The sequence below is a fragment of the Cyanistes caeruleus genome, chromosome 18 (assembly GCF_971803275.1).
Source record: "Cyanistes caeruleus chromosome 18, bCyaCae1.hap1.1, whole genome shotgun sequence".
NCBI classification, from domain to species: domain Eukaryota; kingdom Metazoa; phylum Chordata; class Aves; order Passeriformes; family Paridae; genus Cyanistes; species Cyanistes caeruleus.
The window spans coordinates 7,924,089-7,941,491 of record NC_141718.1 but is presented as its reverse complement, the minus strand read 5'-3'; the positions used below and the strand labels follow the sequence as shown (position 1 = coordinate 7,941,491).

Here is a 17,403-nt window from a genome sequence, read left to right as displayed (position 1 = left end):
ATGGCAAAGGAAGCTGGTCCGGAGCAGGAAGGGCCAGAAGAAGGTGGGACGCCAGAAATGACCTCGGGGAGTTGAGAGAAGCGAGACAGGGACATGGGTGGGGACAGCTTCAAGGCAGCGACAGATGAGAAGCAGCAGAGATGTTGGTAGTGAAAATGTCAGCAATAACCAGGGGTTAGTATTTGTTGTCAGGGTCATTAGAGAACCGCAGAAAAAAGGCAGAAGTGGAGTTAAGAACCTTGAGCGTAAACTCCTGCAAACCAGGAAAAACTACTTTAGCAAAACTCTGCCTTACAGAAAGGCAGAAAAGGTACAACACTGTTGCAAGCAGTGACCAAACCACAAGAAATCTTCAACTGAGATCTTACGTCCCCTACAAAGTTTATTTACATTTATACGGGAAGCAACGAACAGGAAAACGTAATTACACATAAAAACAACGTGCTAAAAAGGGGTTGCAAAACTGTGCGCTGAAGACGGGGAGTGTCACAAATGAACCGGTCCTTACGGCAGCCGCCGAGCTGTGGCGCACGCAGCGCGGTGGGAGCCGGCCGGGCGCTGAGGGAGCGGAGGGCGCTGAGGCCGGGCCGGGCGCGGCTCCATTTCCCGCCCGTCACCTGACGCCTCTAATGGCGCCGCGCGCCCACGTGACCCGCCGTGCTCCCCACGTGACCCGCGGCCGCCGCGCCCCCTCCCCAGCGGCTGCGGTTACCGCAGTCCCCGGCCCCGCCCCTGGCCCCGCCCCCTGGCGCGCGCGGCCCCGCCCCGCGCCGCTCCCTGCGCGCGCGCCCCCGCCCCCCCCACTCCGCTCCCCCTTCCACCTCCCGGGCCGGGCGGTGCGCGCGCGCGCGGCCGGCGGCGCCTCCTCAGAGCGGCCGCGGCGGGTTCGGCGCCGACGAGGTCGACGGGCCGGGATCGGCGGAGCGGGCGGTGTCTCTTCCTCCCTCCTCCTTCTCCTCCTCCTCCTCTCTCCTCCCTCCCGCATCCTCCTCCTTGCCCCCCTCCTCGCCCGCCTCCGCCCCCCCGCACGCAGGCACCGCGGTTCCCGGCACGGACAACATGGCGGCGGTGTCGGGGGCAGGGGCTGCGGGCGGCTCCGCCAGCGCCGGCGGCCCGGAGATGGTGCGAGGACAAGTGTTCGACGTGGGGCCGCGCTACACTAATCTCTCCTACATCGGCGAGGGGGCCTACGGCATGGTGTGGTGAGTGCGGCCGCCGGGGCAGCGCCCTTGCCCCGGACAACTCCCTCCTCCCTTCCCTCCCTCCCTCCCGCCGCCCTGCCCGACCGCGGGCCCGGCCCGCCCTTGCCCTCGGGGAGGGGGAGCAGCTCTGCCTCGCTCTCTTCGGCTCTGCCTCTCCGTCCGTGTTCCCGAGGTTGTCCCTCTGGCATCACCCTTCTTTCCTCTTCCTCCCTGCACCCCCCCCACCATCCCACCGTCGGTGGGTGCAGCTGAGCGTCTCGTTTCGTTTCGCTCCTGCGTTTATTTTCTTTAATATCTCTGCCTCTGGAGTTGGTCGCTCTCGTTATTTCCTCCGTCTCCGTAGTGCGATTGCAGATATTGAGGAAGGAGGGGAAGGTGGTAAATCTGCTGGCAGCCCCGCGTCCCTCCCAGTGCCCTGCGAGGGCTCACCTGGCTGCAGCAGCCCGAGGTCGAGGGGGATAAAAAAGGTGAATCTGAGCACAGGAGTTGCTGCCGCTGCCTGACTTTGCTCAGGATGTGCTGTCTGTGCTGCAGAGCCGGCCGGATTAGTGCCTGCGTTAACGTGTGCAGGTGAAAGTTCTCTTCAGCTGTCCTGGCTCTAAATTATATTGCATTATAAAGACTTAGACTGAGTCTCACTAAAACGCGATCGTGTATGTTTGCTGTGGGTAGCATCGGTCTTAAAGAGTGAGGTGAACGAACTACAAAACTAACTGGATTAAGAGTGTGAGATGGATTTTTTTAGCAGTCTCAATGAGCTGGGGTGATGCCGTGTGATCTGTGTATCTAATGACTGGGTTATTAACCTGGCATGCTTAGTGATCTTACTTAGGATTTCATATTTTGTTTTTCACTAGTAAAACCCCTTCCATTAGTTAAAAAAAACCAACCTGTAGTCCTGAAATAACTTAAGGGATGCAGATGGAAAACTCTTTTTTGTTGCTGTTTTATCAACTTTCTTGCAACACTGCCTCTGTTTCTTTAGTATGGTTTTTGATCAGAGGTACTAAAAGCGACTTACAGGCTGTGACTGTATGAAAGATTTATCAGCAATAATTTCTCCCTCTGATGAGGAATCTTTAGTAAAGCAGTGCATTTCTCAGCGAAGACACCTCACAGCCTTCAGCAGCGTGTTACAGATTTTTATAGCTGTAGGTTTTTGCACATAGTCACTGAACTGTGCTGGCCTGTCAGGATGAAGTAATTGTTTGTTTCAGGGAGGGAGCTTTCATAGAGGCCTGAGTCTAGCTGGGAAATGAACCTCTCTCTTAAGAGTTTTGTGTTGTGGCCTTCACTTTTTTTTTTTGGTGTGGGAAGAATTTTTAAAATGTAAATCAGAAATTCTGATTACAGTGTAAAAATATCCTTGTTATTGTTTCAGTGTTAGAAATCGCATCAATATATGCAGTTCAAAACTTGTTGATGTAGCTTCTGGTACAGGCTGTATTTTATTATGGTTATTTTATCATCTGAGCCAGGGCAAGGAAATGGGTGCAGATAATCTCAGTAGGGGCTGCACCGGTTTGTATGCACAGTCAGGTTTTTGAAGGTCCTGGGGAATAGCATTGCCAAGGTGTGTGCTGGGAACAGTTCACCTCAAATGGCGTGTTAAAAACTGTGTTTCACAAACAAAGTGAAAAGCTAAAATGTTTCACCACAGATCAGGGACTGCAAAGAAGCAGCACGATGGCAATTGATGCCCTTTTTTGGCATCCCTGTGCCAGTGAGCAGATACAGGGGAAACGGGGCCACTTCTGCCCCTCCAAATTGTGTGTGGTAAACTTATACACTGAAGCTGTTTCCCCTCCAAATGCAAAAGGTTATTTGAAAACTTCATCTGATACTTTATGTGTGCTGTGAATGCTGTATAAAATGACTATCAAAATTTCCAGATCTCCAGTTCAGTTGAAATGTGCACTTGGCTACTGTGTTTTCTATTGTAAAATTATTAACATAAAATACCATGTTATGTATTTTGTGCTCTTGATTATTGATTTTGTGCCTTGTGTATGAAATGACAGGGAGCAGAGTCTCAGTTTATAGCATGTACTTGGTCAGGAAAGTGTTGGATGCACTTGTAGCTAATGCCATAGCAGCTGTGCCGTATTGTAGTGACTGCGATGAAATGCGGTTACCTATCAATCCCAGCCATGCGGGCTGTGCAGTTCAGTGCTCTGTGTTTCGTGTTTTGCTCTGGTTGCTAATGCAGTGAGGATCCGCAGAAGCTTCTCCCTCGGGGGGCGGGGTAGAGGGCAAGCCGTGAGTGTGCAGATGGAGATGTTTCCTGCAACTGCAAAATCCATTTAAATTTGTACACTTTAATAAAGGAAAGCAAAGCAGGCCCTGTTGGTTTTGTTTTAGACGCACAGCTAATGTGGACCTCTTTGGAGATGATGGTTATTTACAAGTGCACTCTGCCATAAGGCTTATTACATGACAAACGAGTGTCTTTTGACTCTTAAAATCCTTTAGTCTCTTTCTCATTTTTATCCTAATTCTTATGTTTCTAGATTACTGGATTAGGGATTTGAAAACAATAAAATGCTTTCAATTATATGAGTAAAAGGGCAAATGAAATATTCTTAGGATAGTGCTGTTACGGTCAGTCTTCCATTTTGATTTTGCAGCAGAGAGAATAATGTTTGAGGAATATTGATCACAACATAAAATACCAGTACAGGAAACAGAGGAAGATGTTGGCTGCAGAGACTACGTGAATGTTCTCTCATCTGGGTTTGAAAACCCTTAAAGGCATTTAACTATTTTTCCTAGTGCAGTCATTTTTTTACATAATCAGGTTTTGAGTAAAAATAAACTCAGCAGAGCAGTATATTTACTGCTGTGTTGTGGTTGCACTTTCTCAGCTTCGCAAGCAGAAAGGGCACGGTATCAGGCCAAACCCCATCCTAATGTCCTCCAGTTCAACTCTGCCAGAAACGTTCAGCCTGTGATACAGGCTTGTGCCTTACTCTTGTTGCAGAGGGTGAAGTGGTAGGAGGTGGATCCCTGTCAGAGCCCCTTTCTAACCTGTTTTTGTTTTGGTCATTCTGCATGTGAAACTAGGGGCTGAGCACAGAGGAAAGTTTGAGCCAAAATCCTCAGCACTTCCTAGGACTGCAGGACATTGTTTGAGCAATTACTTAGTCATACAGTCATGTTTGTTAGTCTGGCTTAATTTATCCAAATATATGTAAATGTTGTGTTGTCGTCTTCTCCTCTGCTTTCACTTAAGAATTGTTTGTTGTTTTGAGGGTTGGTGTAAAGTTCTTTAAGTGACTTTCCCTTTCATTCAGCGATAAGGAGTTCTCAACATCAGAGTCAGATGGAACCCACTTTGAGACCAGGTCTGATAGTTTCAGAATTACCTTTTGGACACAACAAATTTGGAAAGGTAATTGGAGTTGTTTCTTTCTCCTCTTATATGTGGCTTTTATTATTAGAAGTAGTATTTTTTTAAAGCAGCCTATTAACAGGCCATACTTCAAACACACTGGAACAACAATAAAAACAGGATAGAATTGAACCTTAAATTTCCAGGGTGACTTGTTCTTCATCCAGGTCATCAGTGGTAATTTGGCAAGGATGATAATTTGACAGCAAAAAACAAATACTCATTTTGGAAATAAATGGCGAATTGAATATGATAGGGATGTTCTCATTTTTATCCTAGTTTTTGGAAGCTTTTTTTGTCATCAAGCTTATATGAATGTGAAGAAATATCAGTGCTGCAAATAACTTCTTATAAATAAGCAGTTGAATGCAGATGAGTGCAGTTGGAAGAAAATAATCTGCAAGCTCAAATCTTGGATTTCTTGATCTGAATTTGCTGTGTTACAAAGAGAGCTTTGTGTTACTGTTGTGTTGTGGAAGAGTGATATTGGAGGTTTAGGTAGTCAGTAGATAAATTTTAAAGTAATACTGAAAAGAATACTTAAAACATTTGGCAGAAGATTATTTAAAGTTACACTTCTCTCTATTGTCTCATGGAACAGCCCTACTTTGAGAGCATCAATAATTTAAAATGAAGAGAAGCATATTAATAAAGAAACTAAAACCAGCATGAAATCAGAAATAGAATGATCTGCAAGGTATAGATATTTATATAAAACATGAAAACTTGAATGGGATTGATGGTTGCATAATAGTTTCTTTAGAGTTACATAAAAAGGTGGCTTTTGCATCCTCTGTGAGGGTCAGCCTGGTGGCTTGGGGTGGGCTGCTCAGTGGCAGTGACCAGAAGGAGCCTGTCATGTTTGTTCTGTTACCTCTTGCCTTGATCCACAGAGACAGAGAGCTCTTTAATGATGGAGCCAGTGCAGGGATCCGTGCCCCTGTTTGTGTGCACGTTTAGGGAGCTCAGGTTGGGTATGGTGTCCATACCTGGTAATTTACATGTTCTGTCTGTGTGATAAGGAGAACAGCGACCTGATACAATTTAGCCAGCCCGCCCCAGTGCAAGGATCAGAGGAGGGAATTCCGGAGTGTAATTGGTGGCTAGTTATCAGCTTCTTCCCTCTGGGGAGAAGGCAGATGTAAGCACTTCCCTTCAGTCACTCAAGCTTCTAGCACTTGCCTAACCTGGCGTGGGAACCCAAAGGAGAAATCAGAGCTGCTTTTCCTGCTCTCCCCGGTGATGGACAGGTGGCCCCTTGCAGGCTGTGCAGCAGAAATGGGCAGCAGCCACTCGTCCTGTGCCAGAGCTGTCTTCGGTTTATGGACAATCTGAGGTAGCAACTTCTGCTGTCAGCCCACAGCAATGGGCTTAGCTGAAGAGTGCACCTCATGGACACTTGCATTTTATAAATAAATACACATTTTTGTAGCACAGCATGCTCCATCTCGTGGAAACAGACGGAGAAAACTTACGGGTTTTCTTTGAAGCATGCTTTATTAAGGAAGTAAGGCTTATATGTTCACAGCATGCATATTTGGCTGCATCAGTCCATCTCCCATACCACTACAAACAATCCTAGTACCTGTTGCCTGCCTTCCATCAAATCTGACAGATGGTAAAAGTCTTAAAGATGGAAAGTTATTCTGCAGGTTTTGCAAAAATAGGTATTTTGCTTGAGTGAAGAGATCCTGTATGCTGCTCCACTGGGGAAGAGACTGTATCAGGTCACATGTGAAAAATCAGACTCTCCGAGGAGACATGACATGCCCCAGTTTCACAGATGAATTTATTGGTACTCTTGAGACTAGAAATGTGTATTTGTAGGACACCAGGCTCTGTTAGTTCAGTGGCTTCTTGTTCAGGGGTGGGGATCTACAGCCCACAGAAGAGTTGGTGCTTTACCAGCTGAGTAGGTGGAGAGCTCAGCTTGTGTTGAAAACTAGTACTTCGCCAACATAGTAATGTTTTTAATGCTTTTTCTGTTGATGCTTTGTCAGTTTTCAGCTGTGATCTAGAAATGAAAATAACTGATTGATTTGGTATTTAATGAAAATATTTTATGACATCTTGCTATGGAATATATTGCAGCATAATGTAGTTGAAAGAGACTTTCTGAGGTCTTGTAGTTCAACCTCCTACTCAAAGTAGGGCTGATGTCAAAATTAGATCAAGTTGTTCAACCTGTCCACTCAATATTTCCAAAATCTCCAGGGATCGAGAGTCTACAACATATTTGTACAACTTCTGGCTTTAGTGTTAAACCATTTGTCCAGTGATACTTTTCCTGTAAAGACATGAGAGTTTGCCTTGCTGCAACTCAGGACCATCCCCTCTTGTCCTTTGTACTCTTTGTCTCTGTGAAGAATCTGGACCATTTTTCTCAATGATTCCCCTTTATGCAACTTAAAAGAGAAGCTGGATGTTTTCTACCATCACCATCTCTTTTTACTCTCCTAGCCTATACAAACCCAGTTTCTTCAATTTTTTTTCTTTCATGTCACATTCTTGAGCTCCCTATGGATCCTAATGGTTTTCTGCTGGATTTGGTCCAGTACTCGGAGGGAAGAAAACTGGATGCAGAATTCCAGATGTACCCTCACAGCAGGAGTCAATTCCCTTGACCTGCTGGCTGTGTGCATAACACAGCCCAGTCCTTGGTCAGCCATCATTGCTGGGAGCTGGCACTGCTCATGGATGAAGTTGGATGTTGTTCTGATAATTTGGAGAAGTCTTTCACTTAAAGTGAAGTATTTTTGGAACTTCTAAAATAGTATCTGGAAAAAAATCCCAAACCCAGAAACATTTTATTAAATTATTTCAATTGTATTTAATTTTGATCTTCCAGATCACTCAAATGAAGTGTATGGAACTATAAATGTATTCAAAAATATAACTTATATGTAACTCTGTTGTAAGGTAAATAAAAATAATAGTGTAATAATGTGAAATTCGGCGGTATAGTTAATTTCAGGTGATTTATCTGTGTGAAATCTATGTTCTGTTAATTGGCAGGAAAATGATTAAAGACACTGGTTCGCTTGTGAATGAATCTCCTTTTCAGAAGAGAGCTTGTTTTCCTTTGCTTTAGTGCAACCTTTGGGTGTATGAAGAAGCTAATCTCAAACTCATCTTTTTGCAAGGTGCACAAAAAAACAAATACAGTTCACTGTCAGCTTTGAGCAGGTAGATTAGTAAGATCCAGCTCATAATAAATATCACTGATTCAGATGGGGTTATTTGATGAGCTATTGGTAGGTCCTTTGGCAGGGTTTCCTGTGCTCCATCAGGGTGCAGGAGTTGGTTTCTGTTTCACAAGCATTCCTGTCTCCACCCGTTTCCGCTGAGAGCCAGCGCAGGGACAGCCTCAGGTCCCCCTAAGCCCCTTCTGCCTGACACCCTCCTGGTGTCCTGGCTGCCTGTGCTCATGCTGTGCCCCACCAGCCCAGTGACCTCTTAGTGGTGGATTAAATACTGATTTGTGTATGTATGTCTTGTAAAAAGGCTATAGTAGAAATATTTTTATGTTAGATTTGGGAAGAATCTTCATGACAGTCCAGTTTTAGCAGAGTTGTGCACATGCTTTTACTGTCCATCTGTTTGCAGGACCCAAAATCACAACTGCCTAAGTTCCTCTAAGAGAAAATATCTTCTCTTGGAAGTTCTTCTTTTGTATTTTAAGAGAATTTTCATAAAATACTGAAATACTCTGTGGTGATTAAGATGCAAATTAGAGTTTTTGTTATATGGTGGAAAGTAATTTGTCTGTGTTGTGGGTATGTTTTAAGTACGAGCAACTTGCAATTAGGCTTAGAGTTTATAATGTGCAATTACTTCATTTTGCAGTTTCTCTTAAAATTAGCAGCTGCCACTGCAGTACCTTACTTCTTGCTGGTTCAGAAGGAAGGCAGATTGCTCCAAATATTGCTGATGTGCCCTGAGTAAGATTTCAGGTCATTTGAGCGCTCCAAATCAATACTCCCCAAAATACTTCAGTATGGAATTTGACCAACTTTGTTGGGATTTGACCAATTTTGTTGCAAAATATCCCAAATGACATTCAGGTTGACTTTTATATTGGAAGGGGTTTTTTTGAGTGTTTCATAATTGTGAAGTAGCTTCCTCTTAGCTACTGTAGCCAACATGTTTTAATGCTGATACCTTCTCTGAACAAAACACCAAGCTGTGAATATGCTGAGGGTTTACTGTTGGCATGTCTTGTTAGAAATACGGAAAAAACACAGAAAATGCCTTGTAATCTTATACGAAGGGAATTAACTTATGATAGTGGTGAGATGGTGGCTGGGTTGCTTTACTGTGTTTTGGTTTGCAAGTGAAATACTGAACTAACCATGGCAGAGTGGACAGTAGCAATGACCTTGTTTTCATCAGTGCTTTGGGATAGTTTTCATTTTGCACTGATGTTTCTACATCAGATTTAGGAAAATCTCTGCTTTTAAGTGTACATGGATGATTTTGTTCTAATTTCTGTTGGAATGAAATACTGTAAACTATCTCTTCTGAAGATGTATATGGTGTGGAATCAATTAAACAAGCTATTTATATGGTGTGGAATCAATTAAATAAGCTGATTTTAGGAGGAGTATCTGGGATATAAGTCAAATTAGAACCTTAGCAGACAAAAGACTAAACCACACTGGAGGATTTGTTAATCCCAGCACCACTCACAGCTCTCCGGTAGTGCTCTCCCTTCTCTCTAGGAAAGGGGAAATGTTTCCTGCACACATTTATGATCCCTACTTTGCTGCTTGGGATGTGGGGGTTGTATTCCAGGCTCTGGAGTTACAGTGATGATGTTACTGACCTGTCCTTTGCTGTCCTGGTGTCTTTTTGTTGCCCCTTGGGGAGCCTTAAGCTCAGGTGGGCACCTCATCAGCTGTGTGGAGGCCGAGATCTCCCGGGAGGCCCAGACACCCGAGCTGAGCTTTTCAGGGCTGAGCCTTGCAGGCTGGGCTGTGCTGATCTTGGGCTGTGGTGATGCTGCAGGGGCAGCTTTTCCCTCCACGCCTCTGCTCTGTCATTCCTTCCTCCTCTCTTATGCTGGGGCCTGCACAGCTGGAGCATTTGCTGTGCTGAAAGCTGGTTCAGCTGAAGAGTTACTTCATAAAAAATGAAATTGAAAGGTGAGAAGTTGAAATGATGGACACAAAGTCCTGTGAGTGCTGGTGCTGGCACAGGAAGGGAATAGGACTATGCAGGTAAAGGCTTCTTTACTGCTCCTGCTTCAACTTGGAGTTGCTTTAATTCTCTGAACTGACACAAAAAAGAGCACTGCTCCAACCAAAAAAGTGAGAAAGGACAGGGATGGGAGGCATAAAAGGGAGAGTGAACCACAACTACTCCTTTGAATTCACCTTAGGTTGTCTCATGTGGTCGAGCTCTTACAATCTTAGCCCAAAATTAATTCCCACAGGAATTTATATACAGAGGAGAAAGAAAGTGATATTTAATATTGTTATGTTTTATCCAAAGCAGTGGGTGCCTTTGGAGGGAATTTATTTCACAGATGCCAAAGGGCCTTTAAATGTAGTGAAGTTTGTTAAATTCTGCATCAATGCTATCAAAGGAAATACTGGCAGTGGAGAACCAGTGACCCTCTAAAACAGGGAAAGGAAATGGGAAGGGAAGAAACAGATAAAATGACATCTAAGAGTTTTCTATATTCTAAAGGCTAACTTGAAGTGGCATAAAACAGAGTAGACATATGTAGTGGTTTGAAGTCAGTGTTGTACAGCTAAAGGTATGGAAAGAAAAATACATATTAGAAGAGATGGAGAGAATTGATTTTTTTTTTCAAACAACTAAGATTAACCAAAGCACCATAAAATTAAATAACATCTTTATCCAAACAGTGCAGAAACTTGGGTGAAATAGCCGGTATTTTTCTGATGCCAGTAATAAGGTGTAGTTCTAGAGCTGCTGCTCTTCATAGTTCTCTTTAGTAGGTGTTAACAAAACACAAATCATCTGGTCTGCCACACCCAGGATTATGAATTGTCTGAGCTTCTGGCAAAAGTAATTAATTTAAAAGACTCCATTTTGCATGACTGGCTATTCGTTTTCAAAATACTAGGAGTGATCTAAGGAATTATACTATTCAGTAATAATTATGTGCATAGTAAGTGGCTTAAAATTGAATTTTTTGCAAGGATCCATCAAATACCACTTTTCAAATTCTGAAAAATAAAATTGTGCCTTTGTAACCTGTTAGAGCCTAGAATGGCGTGAGTTGGAAGGGAGCTTAAGGATCCAGAGCCAGCCTGCTTCGGGGACACCTTCCACACAGCCAGGTTGCTCCAAGCCCTCTCCAGCCTTGTCTGGAACATCTCCAGGGATGGGGCAGCCACAGCTGCTCTGGGAAGCCTGTGCCAACGTCTCACCAGTATTAATTAGAATTATTTGAGCAGATACAATGAAATGAACACATATCTCCTTTGGAGGTTATGAAAGTACCTTAAGAATTTGTGGTGTGAAGGGCAATAACCTGTAGTAGATCAGATCTGAGTAAAATCACTTCAGAGTAATTATTCACCTTTGTCATGGGAGGAAGGAGTTGGCGTAATTGTAGCAGGAAGCTTTACTATCAGGATTGATTTGGATTGTTAAGAGGAAGATGACTGAAGTAGTAGGTGGTGGAGGTGAAGGCAATGCTGTTCCAGTTTGACCCAGTAAGCCTCAGAGGTTAACTAAAAGCACAGTGGAGTCTGCAGGGGTCACCTAGGCACCTTGCTATGAATTTGTGGTAAAATAAAGGGCACCGATTTAGAAATTATGTTTATTTTCTCCCTTGTTGGTTTTTTATTTGTTAAAGAATCTAATAGTGAGGTAGCTTCTCCATTTTCATGGGTCGCTGACTTTCATACATGGTAGGAGTTAGTCTATAAAACTAAATCTTTAAATGAGGAAAAGTAGAAGTGTATTAAGATGCCCCTGTTTCTATAATCTATCTCCTGAATTCTCAGCTGACAAACCTGAGAAGTGCTTTGTTATTGAGAACCTCTTCTAGAGAAAGCAGAAAAATCAAAATGAAACTGAGTGTAACACGGGTTGTCTTTTCATAAACTGAGGCTTCTTGCAACATGGCAAATGTATCCCAATATGAGTAGGCACTTGCTCCTTCTAAAACCAGGTGCAGATTTTGTAAAATAGTGCTAATAAAAAAGTCTAATGAATAATATACTTGTCTTCAAAATATTATGAATAAATGGAGGAAAGTAAAAATATTTCTAGTAAACGTAGGTGTTTACAGTTGGCTACAAAAAATACATTCAGCAGTGTAAAAATGATGCATTACTCAGTGTCCTCGAATAGTCTTTGACTATTTTCATCCTTTTTCCAGTTTTTTCTCTTTATTAAAAAAGTCATACACTGTAGCTGCTCTCTGTAGTTTAATCACATAGAAGAAGAAACTAATTATTCTGAAGAATCTGGAAGGGTTAACATCTGATTATTAAAAAGAAAGCCCCAGACAAAAAATCCCAAAACCCTCTGCAGATCTGCATTTCTGCAACCATCTTCCCCCACCCCCAAAAGTTGTAGTGAACAGTCTGTTAGGGTGGTTGTTACTGTGTCATAATATTGCATTATTTTATTTACAGCAGTCTTAAAAATAAGTTTAAGCTATTTGCATTGTAACTTGATAAATGTCAGCGTGTTGTGGAAATATCCATGATTGAGCTAAATGTAGACTGAATGAAAAGATTAAATCCATAGATCAGCTTGCTTGCTGGGAATTATTTTTGCCTTTCCTATTCTGAGTGTAAGCAGAATTATCCAATATCTCAGAAAGATTCTTATCTCTGGATATACCCTTGGAATCCTGTTTCCACAGCAACACAAAGCTAGTGATAAAAAAAAAAAATAAAATCCCTTTTAAACTTCAAATCAGTCTTTTATTTAGAGTTGTAATTAAGATGTTTGCCAGTAGCGTTGTGTATTTTGTGTGTGTGTGCTGAGAGCAGTCTGTAAAACAGCCACGAGGCGAATAATCCTCCAAGTGTTGGAAGAACATCCCGTGGAGGGGGAAGCCTGCAGGCAGCGTGGCAGAGGAGCAGGCAGTTGTTTTTCAGTGTGAAGGACCAGCCCTCTGTGGGATGCAGGGACTGCCAGGAGCTGGCTCCTTTCCTGCCGGCAGCTGCAGCGTGCTCTCACTTGTTCCAGTTCTGCCCCAAATGAAGCATGCGAGGAGTAGGAATGGGTGGAAGAACATGCAGCAGGCATTGTGGGCAGAAGGGGCTGAGCTCTGGCACTCGGCCACGCGTGCCCGGTGAAAGGTTCCCATGCCTTGCAGAGGTGATGGCAGAGGGGCTCAGAGCTGCCTTCCTGGGCACTGCTCTTGGAAGCAGCCCCACCCTGGGCTTCTGTTTAAAAAGAAAGTTGGTACCAGAGTAGGATAAAAACTGGCTTTAAAAGTTATAAAACTATAACTTGGTGCAGTTTCTTCGATTTTAAATGCTCATTTGTTTATTTTGTGCCTGATCATCAGCTGTGCCTGATGTTTTACTTGGTCAAAACTTTGTTAGGCATTTACAAGTCTATAAGGTAGCTATTACAAGATACTTAAAGTCGGGAATGATAAACTTTACTGCTCCGGCTTGTATTGATTATCACACGATGTTGCAGAAGTATCTAAATAACGATGCTGTTGCAGGTTGTCACAGGTTAGTAACCACAGCTTGAAATAGGAATAATGTTGTGGCTACAACAGTTGGGCAGTTGCAAAATCTATATTTAAATTTATCACATTACAGATAAATAGCACTCACTGCTGAATGGTTGCTTCAGCTTGCAAGGCTTCACATGATTGGGGTGGAAGTAAATCCTTCTCAATATTTGAAGTGTTGGTGACTAGATTCATCATAATGGGACAGTTCTGTGGGTGATGATCAGTACATATGCCTAACTATTAGAAACTAAAAGCTATAAACTGGCACTCTAAGAGTTGTTAATATGGGAACTGTTATTCCCACTTCACAGATTTTTATCTTCTGTGGAAAAAAGTCAAGATAATAGAAAGTTCCTGGCTTCAGAAGATGTCCCAGTTAACTGCTTTATTGCAAATGTAGCCAGTTGTTGTGAGGTTTACTAGAAGCTGACAGCCCAGACAAATAGGTTACACTGCACACTGTGACAGCACTGCCAGAATGCAAATAATCTAAATTTAGGATGCGCTGCGAGGCAGATGGGATGTGCTGTGGAGCTGATCCTGGTCGGACTGCAGGGGGAGCACGGGTGATCAGGAGTCGTAAAATGAGATCAGTAATTGCGGCTGCGGCTGGAACCCGCAAGGATGAGCCGGTGCATGGGCTGCAGCGGGAATGCACCAGGGCCTGCATTTGCACCTTCAGAGTGGTTTTGTTTGCAAATACTGCAGTGCACACTATGAACAGCATATTTCTTCAGCAGAGCTCTGGGGAGGAATGTGTAAATTTGGTGCTGGTGGCAGGCAATGAATGGTTGGATGGAGGGAAAGCTTGGGAAACGGTTCGGTCTGCCTTACAAAGGACCCGGTTTTGTGAGTTTATGGTGTTTCCTGCATAGTCAATCAGTTATTTCAATAGGGCTTCATAGGCCAAATAGGGGTCTGGTTCAGTTCCACTAAAGCTCAGTCTAATGTGCAGCTTTTACACTTTTCTATAGCGCGTGTCAAATAGAGAAGGCATTTTTAAAGGGTCACAGAGTTTACTTAAAGCAATATGTGCTTTAAGGGCTGTGGCTGAGAATGTGAAATGATGTTAACTAGATAATACAGATTCTCAATGTACCTGTATTATGCATGACATTTAAAGTATTATGCACCAGCAAGTGTACCTTACTGCTTGCATGATTAGTTTCTTGCTCATAGAAGTTGAGATAATCTCTCGGATGTTTAATCAAGTTACAGAAAGGCTCATCTTTCAAAAAGTGTGACATCAGAAATAAATCTGGTGTCCCTTTTAGTATTTCAACTATACAATACTTCAGTTTTGCTCCCCTCAGCTGAGGCAGTAGAAGGTTAGCTGTGTTAGTGTGGGGAAATCTGATACAAACAGAAAGATGACTGTATGGGGAAGGTACCCTGGAGAGGAAGCTGATTGCATCATTATTCCAAATAGGCTGCTTTTTTCCTCAGTGAATCATGTGTGTTATAGCTGAACCATCAGAAAGCAAAATTAGCCATCCTTTTCTAAATAACAGCATAAACCTTTTGCTAAGAAAATGCTTGAAGGACTGTAGGTGAAACAGCTACAAGAGAGGAAATCTTGGTATATTTAATTGATGAATTCATGTTCATTTCTGTACAAGGAATGATAACGTATTTTCTACCAATAAGCAACCTTTGCTTGAGAAGCAATAACTGATTTATCAAATATTGTAAGACACTGGGAGCTTTTTATTTAAGCACCATTAGTGGTAAATATTGCATTTTGCCTTTTTGTACTCTACATAGCTGCTGCTGTCCAGTCCTTTGAAAGGACATAAGATTCTGCATTGTGGCAGAAAAAATGCTCAGGTCAGTACAAAGGAGGAGGCAGGAGGTTTGTTTATAATGATGAAGTGGCCATAGGATTCTTTAATTTCTTTCCCAAATCCAAGTTATTCGTGCTTCAGAGTTATTTCTGGCTTTGTTTTCTGCTTGTGACCGACCTCAGTGGTCTATTGTAAACACCACAGGTGATGAGCTAAGAAATTACTGGAGCCCAAGTGCTTTTGGAGGCAATGCCAGGTTCCGCATACTGCACTCGGTTGTTATCTATTTTAGGACTGAGGAACTGCTAGTGTGTTATCTATACATACGCAGTAGCAATAGTTGTAATGAATACTTGCTCAGCATGTGGCATTTCAAAGCTCCCCGTGGAGCATTTGAGTTCTGTGTTTCTAGAGGCAAATAAATGGTGCTGTCTGTGGGTACAGGCGAGGGTTTGGGATGCAGGCAGGTCAAAGGGATTGTGTGAGAAAACCGTGCAAAAATGATGTTGTTATATCTCCATGTGCTGTATGGAGATCTTACTGATGACCCTAATTGACTGAATTATATGTCCATTTTAATAATGAAAGAGAAATTTTAAACAGTTGTGCATTCAGTGGTGACAGTACCATCTAAAAAGCACCTTGTTGTACTATATCTCTGCTTAGTTGTAGAAGAGCCTTGATATGGCCAGACAGTTGAATTCCTCTGAGGTCTCATTTTCTAATTGGATTTTTGTATTTATACTGCATTACCTGGTCACCAGGTACCTGGACATGTCAGCAGAGCATTTCTGGGACTCAGTTATAGAAAATTTGTGGGATGTAAAGCCTCCTTGGCTAGTATGGTTATATTTTTTATATGAAATAGTTGAGGCTAATAGAAATGTATGGAATGTAGGCTTGATTATTTTTTAATTTCCTAATAATGCAGTAGTGAGCTTGAGTAGGGATAAGAATTATATAAACACATATAAACACAGAATCATATAAACATATAGAATTATAAATTCTAATCAATTAAATTACCATTTACTTCTAATACAGTAGAAGTTATGATAATGAGATGCTTTGTCATTCCTATGAACAAGACCATAGAAGACATACTAAAACTTGTTAGAATTCATAGTCCAGATTTTAGAAAATTAGGTATGTTTTACTGAGACTTTTAATTAGATTCAGGCTGTGATATTCTTGATGAATATGTAGTAGGCATGTTGATCAGAAATACTATTTATTGAACCTGTTTATTGGTGTAGCTGGGAATGGAGTTCTGAGCTCCTGGAAAGAGTCCTGTAAATGCAGGAGGCAGTGAGCTCCTTACCATGGGTCACAGTCACTGTGATCCTCATTGTGCTGCTGCCTGCTTCCACTCCATGTGTGTACCTGGATACAGCTTTCTTTCCTCAAACTCTTGTTATCGCTGGAATTGATCTTGGAAAGATTTTGTCACAAATTCTTCCATCCCTTTTGTTCTTCCGTGTCTGTTGCGGAGGTGCTGACTCTGTAGATCGATGGAAGTGTGAAAGATTGTGATGACTGATATTACTTGTGGAAGCTGGACACAGGATGTGGAATTCTGCTGCTTAAAAGATGATTTCTGAAGGTTTTTCTGCACCCCAAAGAGAATGGGTTAACTCAAGATGAACTTTCTTAAACTTCTGATGATTGCAGCGTATAGAAGAAACCTCAGACTTGGTTGTTGCACAGGCTCATAAAGAGGAGAAATAGTTTTTCCTGGTGCAGTACCACTGACTCTAAGTCAGCTGGGAAATCTAACGGTTGTAGAGACCCAAATAGGCCGGTGAAAGAACAACAGTGTTCTGTCAGTTCACCAAACTAAAAGACTTGTCACTGTCACCTCTCTCCATCTGATAGAAATAAATGTAAACAAAATGCACCACCCCTATATTCAACTGAATTAACATTCTTTCTTTCTTAATTGAATGAATTTAATGCTCCTTGTAATCAATGTGATTGATTCTCTTCTAGTTCTGCTTATGATAACGTCAACAAAGTCCGAGTTGCTATAAAGAAAATCAGTCCTTTTGAGCATCAGACATACTGCCAGAGAACTCTGAGAGAGATCAAGATCCTACTGCGCTTCAGGCATGAGAATATTATTGGAATAAATGACATTATCAGAGCTCCAACTATTGAACAGATGAAAGATGTGTATCCTTTCAAAGTGTTATTTGGCATCATTAGTAGCGGTTGCCTCCCTCTTTTGATTGTTTCTTCCCCTTCATCCTCTTCCTTCCTAAATATTAATAAAAGTTGGCTTCTATTATTGTAAATCAAAAGGGAAGTTAAAAGTATTTGATCAGTTTATGGATTTGGTGT

The 17,403-nt window shown here is 42.5% G+C and overlaps 1 protein-coding gene across 1 annotated transcript in view; it reads left to right on the top strand.

Moving 5' to 3' along the window:
- Positions 1 to 817: 817 nt before the first annotated feature.
- Positions 818 to 17,403, top strand: part of MAPK1 (mitogen-activated protein kinase 1) — a 33,968-nt gene continuing 17,382 nt past the window's right edge. Inside the window, exons 1-2 of the mRNA XM_086856305.1 lie at positions 818 to 1,202; positions 17,053 to 17,235. Of these exons, the coding sequence (XP_086712431.1) occupies positions 1,060 to 1,202; positions 17,053 to 17,235 (326 nt within the window). The 5' untranslated portion in view covers positions 818 to 1,059. The remainder of the gene's footprint in view (positions 1,203 to 17,052; positions 17,236 to 17,403) is intronic.